The 14,092-nt window shown below is 32.3% G+C and overlaps 2 protein-coding genes across 2 annotated transcripts in view; one reads left to right on the top strand and one right to left on the bottom strand.

Annotated features, from left to right (window-relative positions):
- The window catches only part of LOC135953883 (putative uncharacterized protein DDB_G0292330), a 29,632-nt gene extending 22,487 nt beyond the window's left edge, over window positions 1–7,145 (bottom strand). The window contains exon 1 of the mRNA XM_065503909.1: window positions 6,795–7,145. Coding sequence (XP_065359981.1) covers window positions 6,795–7,145 — 351 coding nt within the window. The remainder of the gene's footprint in view (window positions 1–6,794) is intronic.
- vvl (ventral veins lacking) lies at window positions 7,001–12,609 on the top strand. Its single transcript, XM_065503508.1, is given in 1 exon segment — window positions 7,001–12,609. A coding segment is annotated over 1 exon segment (2,100 nt). The 5' UTR covers window positions 7,001–8,179; the 3' UTR covers window positions 10,280–12,609.
- The last annotated feature ends 1,483 nt before the right edge of the window (window positions 12,610–14,092 follow it).

Raw genomic sequence — 14,092 nt, 5'->3', positions numbered from 1 at the left:
CAGCCACAAATAATATAAAAAAACATCAAATTATTTAAATTTTTTTTATAAATTTGTTTTTAAGGCTGCATTGGCGCGTGCGTATTTAGCATAATTTTATGCAGAATATGAAATAAATGTTGGTTGGTTATTACGCAAACAGGATTTTTGTTTTTATAATTATGTATTTAAATATTCTTGACAAACAACAACATATCAACAAGCTCCTAGTAAACCAAAGCATTACCCAAAACAATTTGTTTAGATGCAAGTGTCTGTGAGTGAGAGAGAGAGTGTGTCTGATTATCCGTTTAATATTCACCGGCTTGATTTAAAATTTCAATAATTTTCAACTTTAATTCAAGTGGTTTTCTTTCACTTAACAAAAGAACCCCTGAAATTTTATCTTTTTTTTTTAACTTTTGTTTAGGATGTTGTTTATACATATGTATATGAATTATTTATTTATTTTAACAAAAAGGACGAATTTGTTACAAAAATTAATTATTTGACCTAGAAATTATTTGTTATTTTCATTGCAATTGTTTCATTTTTGTTTTGTCTCTTCTGTTCTTCTTTAATTTGTAATTCAAATCTATTGTAATTGCATTAAAATTATTATTCATTGGCCGGCAAACATTAAAGCGTTTTGATGATTTGTAATTTGTTAATTTCGCTTCTTTTACATATTCATTTGCTAAATATTTTGCCACTTGTTTTATTTTTATTTTATTTGTTTGCTACTCAGTCAGGTCTGTTCATAGTTTAAGTATTTAGTACACAAGTACAAGTTCAAGAATATTTTGCATTTTTTGTTAGTTTTGACCTGTCTCTGTGGGTTTTTTTTTTCGATTTGTCTGTTTTTGCTATTTTGAATATAAATTTGATTTAAATTAAAATATTTGTGTTTTTAAATAGCAGGGTTTGAGAAATGTAATTATACATATACTTTACACATTAAATGGTTGGACTGTAAATGGTTTAATATACATAGTTAAACAATTTCTCGAATTTGATAAGTATAAAAAAAGTGAAAAAATCTATTGACTTTTTCGATCTGCAGATTTCTGGAACAATGGGAAAGAAAATATAATCATATATTTTTATTTAACGGCGAAAACGTATAAATACTTTCATTATAAAATACATAAAATACGTAAAAATCAAGGTTGGATACCGTTACTCCTAAAATTCATTTTCACTAAAATACCTTTTTGCGATATAATACCGATGTAGTAAATACCTTTACCGATATTCTATAAATAATTTAAATTATTGAAAAAAAAACCAAATTTTTGATTTCAATAATTGAGTTCATTGAAATCTACAATAATAAAAATATAATAAATAACACCTTTGTCAACTTATTTTTAATGTTTGTAAATTTTATTAATAATTAAAATGCTTTACTAAAATAATCCAAATTAGCGTTTGGAAATCTTGGTAAAAATTTAAAAATAGCAAGAATTCGCCTAGTATTTTTATATACATATTCATGCAATATGAAAGGATTTTAGAAAGCTCCAAAAATTGTTTCCTCAAAATTTTAATATTTTCAGTAAATCAGCTCTCTTGTCCATCTTTGTGATCGGTCTGGTAGTAGTTGTGATGACAGATCCCATGCAAATTTGAAATATTTTTTTTTAAAATACGTATTTATGTCAGTGAAAGTTTTGTGGAAAAACCAGAAAGATAGATGTTCTATGTGCATCAAGTTTGACAACCGTTACCGTTAAGCTACTGTTACCGTAGTAATCATTATTCTATAAATAATGTTGTAGCCTGTTTCAACTTGAATCAAGGTTGACAACCGTTACCGTTTAATTTTAAGAGAATTGGTATTGTGACTAGTATTACAGCTTCGCAGAGTCTTCGAAAGTAAATGATGCCCAAAAATGCAGTGCTTCTAAAATGTATCTGCAGATAAACTTAGAGTCTCTGGAGGGAATCGAATGAGGGTTGCCCTCAAGCCACATTATTTTTATCAATTGATTTAAAGGCTTTTCTGTCACATAATTGTCCTCAAAAAGCTACGGAGAGAATAAAATTTCATTTTGGCTGTATGACTTGCGGGATTTACAATAGAATGCGTATCTTTTAAACGTGGTTTTTGTTTTTAATAACTTATATGTCATTTTGAAGGGTACAAATCTATCATTATTCTCACCTGGTTATTGAGCATTATAGTGTAAACAACAAAGTTTATTTTTGCTTCGAAAATGTCGAATTTGATTCCAACAAAGCGTCAAATGCGAGAAGTTTTGCTTTACTTCTTTTTGAAGACCAAGAATTGGAGGCATTACTCCATAAAGATTATTGTCAAACTCAACAGGAGCATTCAATCAGTAATTTCAAAACAGCAGGATACATCCAAAAGCAGGGAAATTGGGTACCATAAGAGAGACCTTGAAAGACCATTTTGCATTTCCGAAATAATGCTTGAACGATATAAAAGAAAATCATTTTTGCGCCGAATCATTACTTGCGATTAAAAATTATTCCACTATGATAACCCAAAGCGTAAGAGATCGTATGTGAAACCCGGACAACCATCTGAATTGACACCAAAGTCAAATATTCATGGCGCTAAGGTAATGCTCTGTATTTGGTGGGAGCAAAAGGTTCCTATCTATTATGAGCTGCTGAAATATGGCCAGACCATCAAAAGGAACTTGTATCTACCTAACACAACTGAATATGCGGCTACTTTTAGCATTACCTAGATTGATTATTTTAAGCGCACTAGTCCTGTGACTTATAAAAATACTACATTTTACTTAACATGTCCAATTGTGACAAAAAAAACCAATGAATTGTTAGAAATCTATCTATCATAATATTTTCATATTAAAAAATTCATCCGATTTTTTTATATTGGATTTAGAATGTTGACTTACATTTTAAATTTTCGGATAAATTTTCTAATATGACTTCCAAGAACATATCGACCCCTTTGCTCGAAATTATCGTATGTTACAAAAACCAAATTTTACAGGAGAGCTTTATTATTAATAAATTTCTTTGCATTGGCTGGTATCATCAATACCAAATTTTAAATTCGATACAATAACCGATTTAATAAAATAAATTTCACATTCGATAAAATTAACTTTGTAATATTTCCATAAAAATAGCCAATATCGGTATAATATTTTACTATGTAAAAATGTAACATACGATAATATCGCCCTTTGCGCGATATTATATTGATATTTGATTCAAAATATAAATTTGAAATTTTTTATTAAATTAAAAAATTAAATTAAAACGTGCAAGCATAGCATGCCTCTGCATAAGAACCACATAAAAAAAGTCGATCGAAATGGACTTAACACCTTTAGACCCTAAGCTAACGACATACATATTGCTCATTTGCTGCAACAACGTCATAATTCAAATAAAGTCGTTTCGAGAAACACGGCTTTGAATGTTTTATGACATTTTAATATTTCTTAAATAAATGTTCAACAAATCATGCGATTTCAGAAATAAAATCTGATTTAAATAGTAGATATTAATATCTTTCTAAACTGTATTTAACCCAAATGTTTACTTGTCAAATATACGAGAAAACATGAATCATAATTTTGACGTTCACAACGAAAAATCACTCTCCTACAAAAAATAATTGACTTTTTTTAAAACTGATAAAACTATATGAAAGACTAAAGAACGGCGCATATTTTGTATTACTCAGTTCAAAACACCCGGATTTTGAGTTGATGACTAGGGTATTCAATCGATTAACCGTTAATCGGTTAACCGATTAATTTTGGTCGGTTAACTGTTCGAATAATTTAAAATTGACGATTTTCAAATAACAAATAAACCGATTAATTTGTGTCGATTAACCGATTAACCGAAATTTATTTTTTTTGTCACTTTATATAGAAATATAGTTTAAAACACACACATTTTATTTCTGAACTCGAACATTTCCTTCTAGCAATAGTTTTTTTTGAAGTATTGTACGAAAACTGAAACTAAGGAATTTGGAAATGACCTTTTTTCTAGAATGTTTCTATGATGAACTTTGTCCTAATGAGTCCGAGGGCGACATGGTATTAGACGAAACTGAAGACATTACTGAAACGAGTCTTTTATCAGAACTTGACGTAACTAATAAAGTATTCAAAATCTAAAAAAATCCAAAAAGAACTCCAATGGAATGATGGAGGATTTTATATGCTTAGAGAAAACTTAAAACATAACTGAGAAATTGGATATTCTTTATCATGCCTTACTTTCGATTTATACAATCAGTGAGAGAGTTTTGTCAAGTCAAGTTTTATTAAAAAGTAAAAAAAATCGTTTCAAAGGAAAGCATTTGAATTATATTCTTTTTTTAAAAGTTTTTTTCAGAATATTTCCTATTTATTGTTTTATTGAATTGTTTGGTTTTTATGTTTTTGTTTTTTTATTAACAAAATGCTTATAAAAGTACACAAAATTCGTGTTTTTCCTTTCAATATAAAATTAAAATACAAATTATTCGGTTAATCGAATAATTTAAAATTAACCGATTAAATCTAAACCCCGATTAATTATTTGCTCGATTAACCGATTAAACCAGGAACCCGATTATTTGAATACCCTAGTTATGACGTTGCTGCAGCAAATGAGCTACATATATTTTAAATTCCGACGCTATATTTCTAATTATTATGTTTTTTAAACAAATATTTGTATTTAGAATTATTCCTGTAACAGTTAAATAAATTACATTTTGTATTAAAAAATTGTTTGCCTGAAACCTGCAACAGATTTGGTCACAAAAATAACTGTTAATAACTGTTAAAATAATTTCCAAAAAAAATACCGGAAGAAACAATATACATATTTAAATTCTTAAGAAAATTAATTTCACTGTAGCAATCCTACGTTTGCTATTAAATTGAAATAATCACTAAAAAAATGTCCACATGTAGAAACTGTTTTGTTAACAATAATCAGGAATCTCTTATTTATTTTATAAATATTTTTATTCTACACTACAGCAACAATAATATTTGAACTGATGCTAGTAATTTCAACAAATATTGATTTGAAATTGATATGAAGTTGCCTTTTAGGCAAACTTAACTGCTGAGTATTTTACACCGTAGATATCCATTTGTTGAAATTACGGGCATGAGTATTGGAACGATTTTCTGCAAGTACTGGAACAAAGCTACTTTCGACCAAAATCACTACAACTAATATGATTATAATTTGTTTATCAAATTAAAACAAATATATAACCATATTTAAAGCAAAAAAACAAAACAAACTATTGATTTTAGTTAATATAATTTAGTAATTTATAATTATGTACAACACTGATGATTTTTTCATTATATTTTTGTTGTTGTTGTTTTCTGTCATTACCATGACACACGGAGACACAACACTTTAACACACTCTCTGAGTACAAGAAATAAATAACATTTTAACAAAATAAAATGTTTAATGACAGCAACCCAAGTCAAGCGTAAGTGACACCACCCACTCTGGTGGCAAATGACAGAAATGGAAATAGAAAGAAAACAACAGCAGCAAACCCCACCATAACTTAATGAACTAAAACGAAAGCAAAAGTTGCCTGTTTGACTCTTAAAGATGATGAATTTTCTTCTTGTTTTTTTGCGGGAAATTTTAAACAAATTTTGCTTTTGTTGGTATTTAGATTTTCACGCGACTATTTAAGGAACAACAGACAGAGTCCAACTGCAGCTAATGCTTGGCTAAATAGAGTAACAAAGCCCAAAATATGTACAATAAAATGGATGGATGTATGTGCGTATGAGCAATAAAATGTGGAAGCAACTGAAAAAAGCAAACACTTCCTTTCCAAAGAAGAGTTGGCGGCATAAAATGAGCATGTTTATTATAGTGGTTGTGTTGCTGCTGCTGTTTTATGAATATTTTAAGCAATAAAAAGAGAGCCAAGATTAGAATGAAACCAACTTTTAATTATTTTCTTAGGAAAATTTAGACAATATTTTATTTAAAATAGTTTATTATAATAACAACCAAAATATCGCTAAAATTACAGTTTTAGTTGTATTCGCTGGATTAATGGACAACTGGCTGTTGGGGATAGTTATATACAGACCTTTGGATAGCTAGATAATGATAGAGAGAGGGTGTTATATTGTATGTTTGTGGTTTTCACATTAAGAAGACAGCACAAAAAAGGAAACACAACAACAAAATTTTGTTCTCTTTCTAGCACTCAAAGGTAAACAGTAATTAAAAATGTCACTACGTACAACCACACAATAGCAAAAAAAAAAAAAAAACAACACTCTAACAATTGTTTAAATGTAATAAATAGGCGTAACATTGGAATAGCCAGTCTTTGGCCAACATCTTCTTTACTCTTTATCTCTCTCCCTCATAAATATTGTGTGTAGTACATTGTATCGCTCTTAAAACATTTATATTTTTTAACTATGGTTGATAAAACAATATTTCCGCATTACTCTACACTCGAGTACCTCCGATACTCATACAACTTGAAGCATTCCGTTTCTATTACAAATACATAGTCCACAGACGAACTCTTGTAATGGAATACTCTTGCTTGGCTTATTTTTTTGCACGCTCTCTTTGTCACAGCTCTCATTACACTTTCCAGTCACCAAAAAATACGGTAAATAAAAATCCAATATGAATTTTCTTCCATCTATCTCTGGCTTTGTTTAACCAAATGCTTTTAGCTAACTATGCTGTCTCTTTTGCTCTCGTGGTTAGTTTCAAGTAAATATTTCTGGCTTTGTCTGACTCTCGCCTTGAAATACAGTTATTTCTAAGTAATGCTCTCCCCTTCTGACTTGCTCTTTTTGTCGTGTTGGACTGGAATGTTTTGCTTGTTCTTCTTCCTCTTTGCTATCATCTTCGTTGAGGTTGTCGTTGTTGCTCGTACGTTCGTGTGTGTGTGTAGCTGAGTCTGAGTTGTTGTTATTGCCCCGTGTAAGCGCGTTAAACATCGCAATGCGTGTAGAGAATTGTTGGTGGTGTGTGTGTGTCTGTATGTGAGTGTTTCCTATTGTAAATATGTGTTGCGTTGTTGTTTCTATGGGCCAAGTCGTTGGCTGTGTGCGTTTGTTGGTTGAGTTTGTGTGTAGAGTTGTATTAGTTTCTTGCCTTGTGCTTGCTCTCTGTACCTTCGTTTGACGATGCATGACGTTAGTTCACTTCGATAGCTCTACGAGTTTACACGTGAATTTATTAAAGACTCCGCAGAAAAACAACTCACACAAGATTAAACCAAAAAATAAAAAAAAATTGAAATATTCTTTCAAGTTAAAAAATAAGAAAGAAATTCAAATAAATTAGAAAGAAATTATAAAAACACACACACATACGAATTGCATCAAAATTCAAAGTTGTTTCGTAAAAACACAAAAAAGTTAATTTAAACAAACATTTCCAAACTAGATCTTGAGCATAAAACTCCTACGATTTTTTAATTCAAGACGTAAAAGAAAAATCGGGTTTTTTTAAAAAAAAATACCGCGAGTGTTGCTTAATTCACCACCATATAAACAAAAAAAAAATAATTGTTTAAATTAAACGGTTAAAAAATTACAAATTGTTTAACAAACCTACCAAAAAATAAATAAAATCAATAAATTGTTAAAACAATTAAAGCAAAAAATAACACCAATATTCAAAGTTTTGTTTGAAATTAAATTTAAATGCAAAGAAGTTTTAAATAAATGAGAAAAGTGTAAATCATGTTCATTCAGTGTTTAAGAAACAAACAAGCTAATTAAAATAAAATTAAAAACGCTTCAACACCTGCCACCCAGTCACAAAAAAAAGCTGCCTAATAAATAAAATTTGTTGAACAAAATAAAAAATTGCCAAAAGCCGTCGGTTTTTTCTGAACTCTCAACATTTAATAGCAGTCCCCAAAAGCACTTACAACTTGTTGCTTTGGGCGAGAAAATCATTTTTTAACACGTCCCCCTCAATATAGTTGAGCTCTGCTTTTTTTCGAAAAAGCCGCTCAACCTTTTGCTGGATAAAATTCTCGTTTGTTTTCGTTACGACGCAAGACTTCAAGACGGTTGCCTCACGGTTTGAGTGGAATGAGCATAGGGACCCTGGTCTTTCTTTTGATAGATCGGTTTTCAAAGTCGTTAAACTGAGCCCCAACTTGGAGCCCTACCCCGCCAGCGTGGAGGGCTTGAACAGCCCTAGAGCGGTGGGGATGGCCGCCACCTCATACATGACACCGTCCAGCGGTGATCTCGATATGGCTTTAGGAGGCGGTTACCACACATCATCGCCTCGCTCGGCCACCGATGCCGGCGAAATGAAATACATGCAACACCACCATCACCATCATGCCGCCGCCGCTGCAGCAGCCGCTCACCACCAGCTACCATCATCGCCCAGTCCCAGCACCATAGGCGCTGGCGGTGGCGGAGGCGGTGGTTCCGGCTCCGGCGTCTCAGCCAGCCTTAGCTCCGTTACACCCACTGGTGGCTTAAGCTCAAATCCCTGGACTTCATTACCTCCCACAGACCCCTGGGCCCTGCAGTCCCATCACTCTCATCATCATCCCGCCGATGCCGTTAAACAAGAAATGTCACATCTCTCACAACAACACAGAGTACAACAGGGCATGGCCTCGCCCCATGCCTGGCATGCACCCGTTCATGCAGCTGCTCACTATGCTCCCACTGGTGGTTCGCCGCTGCAATACCATCATGCCATGAACGGAATGTTACATCCCGCACATCCAGCCCATCACCAAAGTGTGGCTCCCCTACATCATGCCTTAAGAGGTGAATCGCCTTCGCTACCCATACATCCCCATCACATGCACGGTGACCGGGATGTCAGTGGCGGCGAGGAAGATACACCCACCTCCGACGATCTGGAGGCTTTCGCAAAACAATTCAAACAGCGCCGCATAAAGCTGGGATTCACACAGGCCGATGTAGGTCTGGCGTTAGGCACTCTCTATGGCAATGTTTTCTCCCAAACCACCATCTGTCGTTTCGAGGCTTTGCAGCTGAGCTTTAAGAACATGTGCAAACTGAAACCTTTGCTGCAGAAATGGCTGGAAGAAGCCGACTCCACAACAGGCTCACCCACCAGCATTGATAAGATCGCTGCTCAGGGTAGAAAGCGCAAGAAGCGCACCAGCATAGAGGTCAGTGTTAAGGGAGCCCTTGAACAACATTTCCACAAACAGCCAAAGCCTTCTGCCCAAGAAATCTCCTCGTTGGCCGACAGTCTGCAGCTGGAAAAGGAAGTGGTGCGAGTGTGGTTCTGCAATCGTAGACAGAAAGAGAAGCGCATGACGCCGCCCAATACCATGGGTGGAGACATGATGGACGGTATGCCTCCCGGCCATATGCATGGCCATGGCGGCTATCATCCCCACCACGACATGCACGGCAGTCCCATGGGCACACACAGTCACAGCCACAGTCCGCCAATGCTGAGTCCACAAAACATGCAATCGGCCGCGGGCCATCAGTTGACGGCTCACTAGCAATCAGAAATCCAGGAGTCGAACTCAGCTGCAGCTGCGTCCACTCCTGCCTCCCTACATCAGCAACAACAACAGCAGCAACATCAACATAACCAACACCAACAGCAACAACAACAGCAGCATGGCCCCAATACACCCTCCTCGTCAGCAGGGTCGTCGGCCACCATGACCACGAATGTTATGTCACCTCAAAGTCCGCTGGGATCAACAAATGCTAACAATAACAACAACAACAATAATAATAGCAACAACAACAACAATGATAACGAGCATTTATCACAGGTTAAGCAACAACAACAGCAGCAACAACAAGCCTCCTCCATAGCAGCCGCTGCAGCAGCTGCCATGTACATAGATCCCATGCGTTACCACAATGCCGCCGCTGCTCACCATCATCACCACCAGCATCCTCACTTAAATCCCGCCCATCATCCGCATCTGTTCCACACCAGCGATCAGGCCTTGCAACACTCCTCCACCCAGCACCATCACCTCCAACAGCCCCAAGCATCACCGGGCGGCAACAGTACGAGCGGTGTTCTGCAGGCCTCCTCATCGGCTGCCTCACCTTCCTCGGTGTCTTCGGCCCTGGGCGTGAGCGGAGCCAGCAGCATGCATCACTTGAATTTGAATCCACATTCGTTGCACCAGCACCATCACCAGCAGCAGCATCATCATCACCACCAGCAGCAGCAACAGCAATTGCATGCCCGTCGTCTCTTCGAGTGGAGTTTGCAATTCGGCGCTGCCGCCGCTCCCGGAGCAGTAAGACATTTTAATACGTTTGGCGGTTCCGGTGAATAGCATACGTCAGCTGCTGCCGCAGCAGCAGCCTCAGCCGCATGGTTTGGTTATGAATCGTCTTAAAATAAATAGACTTTCGCAAGATTAGAAATAGAACGGATATGAAGTCTTTTTTGAAAATTAGGCCGCTAAAAGAGAAACTTCTTTTTTATGTTTTCGCTGATATTCCAAGAAAATTGGGGCTAGAACAAGTGGTGAAATAAGTCAATCATGAGAAATGCTCAAGACATTTTTGGAATTTGCACAATGTTAAAACTTCTTTGAAGGTCAGGAAAACAAAATTAGAAGAGCGTTTAGGAAATTTCTAAATATTCAGGGAAGCAAAGTTTTCAGTTCTTTAGACTGTTGTTAGTATTCTACATTTATTTTTTCTAAACGAAAGAAGACGTTACTCCAATTGAGCTGCTTTTAGCAGGATAAAGGGACTAAGTACGTACAGAACGTCCAAGACAGGAAGGAGCGAGCTAAACCAGTGCATTAGTCTGTGTTAAAATTAAGTGAATTTTATGGAATTCTTAAAGAAACTCAATTTTTTTTTTAAATAAAACAACAAAGTTTTTAAAAAACTTTTATAAATTTAATAATGAAAAAAAGGCAATTCAAATCAAACGAGTTACAAAGTGATGTTTTATAAACAATTATAAATTAAATACTTTTTTTTTTAATAATTTTATTATAATTTTTATTATTTTTTTTCTGTTAAAAAAATACAATTAAATTTTAAGCCAGATAAACAAAAAGCAAACAAATTAAATGAAATTTATAAAAAAAATGTTGAAACAAAATCAATGGAAATTCAAAGAAAAAAAGTGTAACTATTGAAAAAGTTGAAAAATGTGTTGAAAAGTAAACAAATTTGTAAGGACTTGTTAACCTGCCGGCGTTAAAACCACCAGGTAAATGTTTCCAAAAGGTATTTCATTAATTTTATGGCAAAAACCAAACAATCAAACACTTTTTAACACTTTTTCTCCCTTAAAACAACAAAAACACTTTCTTTTTTTATTCATTGAAAATTTTAACAAATATATTTCAAAATTTTTTTTAAAAATTTTATTTAATTTTTTTGTTTTTTGTTTATTTTTTTCAAAATGAAATCTTAATGTAAATCTATAAATCCAATCCTCTCCACTCCACTCCTCTTGTGTAAATAGTTAAGTCATTAGTCGGTAGGAATTTTTATCTTAATAATTTTTAAATATATTACAAGAAACAACAACAACAACAAAAATAATATTTAAACACTTAAAAAAATAAATAAAACGATGGATGGATGGATGAATGAATTGAATTGAATGAAAAGACAACCAGAGAAATCACTAAGAATTCTTTAGTTATTTTAGTCAAAAAACACAAGAAAAACAAATAAAAGTTGTAGGTTAAAATCATAATTAATTAATAAATAAATAAAATAATAATAGTTATTTAAACAAAAAACCACAACATCAACAAGATTTATACGCCTCTTAAAATAACAAGAAAGAAAGAATGAAAAAAAATCCACAAACAAAAAACTTAGTTAAAATTTAACAAAATTTTTCTTTAGTCTGTAAGTTGTGTATAGAAATTTATATAAAAATTTAAAATAAATAAAAGTTAAACTTAATTTAATTTTGTATAAAAGAAACTCCCCCCCAAGCCCCTCTCAAACCTTTTTTGTTTTAAACTTTATACTTAATTTTAGTTTATTTCATACAAAGAAGAACAAAAATAAATAAATAAAAAATCAAGAAAATATACATAAATACTGCATATTCCTTTTATTTCTGTGAGTGTAATATTTTCTAATATAAATCATTTTTATTTCCTCTCGCTGTAAAAACATTTTAAATTTATAATATATTTTCTGTTTAGTTTTATTTTTTATTATTTTATAAATATTTCTCTTTAAAAAAAATAAACAAACAAACAAAAAACAAATTCCTAAACTAAATTTTATCTATAATTGTGAAAATTTTTAAGTGTTGAACATTTGTAAGAAATTTAAACAAGAAAATTATGTAATAAATATTATTATTATTAATGGTAAAATTATTATGGCTAAAATAATAAAAAAAACAAACAAACAAACAATTATTATAATTATTATAAAATTGAAAACAAAAAAAAAAACATTCCTTCAATAGAATTGTATAATATTTAAACCAACAAAATAAATTAAAAAAAAAACTTTAAAATAATTAAATGGAATAAATGATAAATAAGAAACAAAACAAGTCATCGGTTCTTACCACCACCATTCTATACAAAAACAACAAAAACAAAAAAAAAATACAAAAACAAAACAAAAAAAAAACAAAATAAATATTATTAAAAAAATTTTAATCAAACATCTTTTTATTCAATTTAATTGCCGGCGGTAAATTAACGTTTTAAACGAAAAGTCGGGTGGGTATTTTAACAAAGAAGATTTTTCGGATAGAAAGGTTTTTAATACAATAATTTTACTTGAAATTACTCATGTTTTTATACAGTTTGTGGAAAATGGAAATAATTTTCCAAATTCTAATCCGATTCGTTATAGCAGAATTGAATCGTTTATTGCAATAATCAGTTAAGCAACAAATTATTGATTTTAAGTAAATCAAAGAAAAATAGGAAATTTGTTTCTATGAAAGTTATCCATTTGTGTAACTGTTTGATAAATCACAAAACTTTGTTTATCTATATTAACATACAGTGGATTCGGGATAGAGTGAACTAATTAATGCAAGGCCTGTTCACATTATCCAATAAATTCACTTTATCGAGACTGAAAAAATCATAAAATTTTATATAAAAAATGTACATTTTATTATATTTTTATAAAGGAACAAATAAATCATTAATGGTTGCTTGTTTTGTACATGTACTTTTGGCTTTTTGTACTGCTAAATCAAGAAATTTGTAAAACTAAGATATTTTCATAATCTTTAGTATTGTTCTCAGCCCAGTCAATGGCTTTTTCCAAAATTTTAACAGCTAGACTTGCTTATTTATACCCTTGAAGCCAGCCTGCGCTTGTATTGAAACCTCCTGATCGTGTAACTGCTCATGTATTTTTTTTGATTTTGCCTTAAGCATTTCTCCACTGACAAGCTAATTTTTACATCGCTGCTTTAAAAGTCAATTATGGAGTATTTTTTCGACGCTGGGACATTCCGCTTTTTGCAAAGTTTTTTTATTTATTTATAGCACTTTTATTGTGGCATATAATTCCACTTTGTATTTTATTAATGCCACATATTGTGGATTTTGCTACACCAACTTTATTTGTTAGAACTGTAACTCCCACTCCATTGCCCATATCTTTAATTATTTCTTGATAAACTTTTATAGAAAGATTTTTTTGGGTTTATATAGCAATAAAAATAGTGTATAAAAAAATAATTAAACTTAGTTTCAGTGGTATAAAAATACTAATGAGAGTCAAAACTGCCTGTAGACAACAAATAACAAATAAAAACTTTTGATTTTAAATTTTTTTTGCAAAAAAACTAAAGTTCACTTTATAGGGGCCTTTAGGAAGTAGGCGTGTTCACTTCACTAATTTATTGATTAGTTTTGTAACTTTTGTAACATTTTCTATTACAAGTCTATTTCATGGTATTTTACGAAACAGTACTTTTTGTCATTACAACTTCAATAAACACCACAATGAGAACATGAAATACTTCACTCTTATTCTGGGTAAGCGAGTTTGCAAAAAAATATATTATTCCAAAGATGATAGTGTACTGTTTTGTTTTCATTTTTAAGCTTATTATTGTTATGGTACTTATAAGTACCGTCGGTCTACAAAGAGTTAAGCTCTGTCACTTGACTTTTTTCTGC

This window comes from Calliphora vicina, chromosome 3 (genome assembly GCF_958450345.1).
Source record: "Calliphora vicina chromosome 3, idCalVici1.1, whole genome shotgun sequence".
In the NCBI taxonomy this organism is placed as follows: Eukaryota; Metazoa; Arthropoda; class Insecta; order Diptera; family Calliphoridae; genus Calliphora; species Calliphora vicina.
This window is presented reverse-complemented; position numbering and strand designations above follow the sequence as displayed.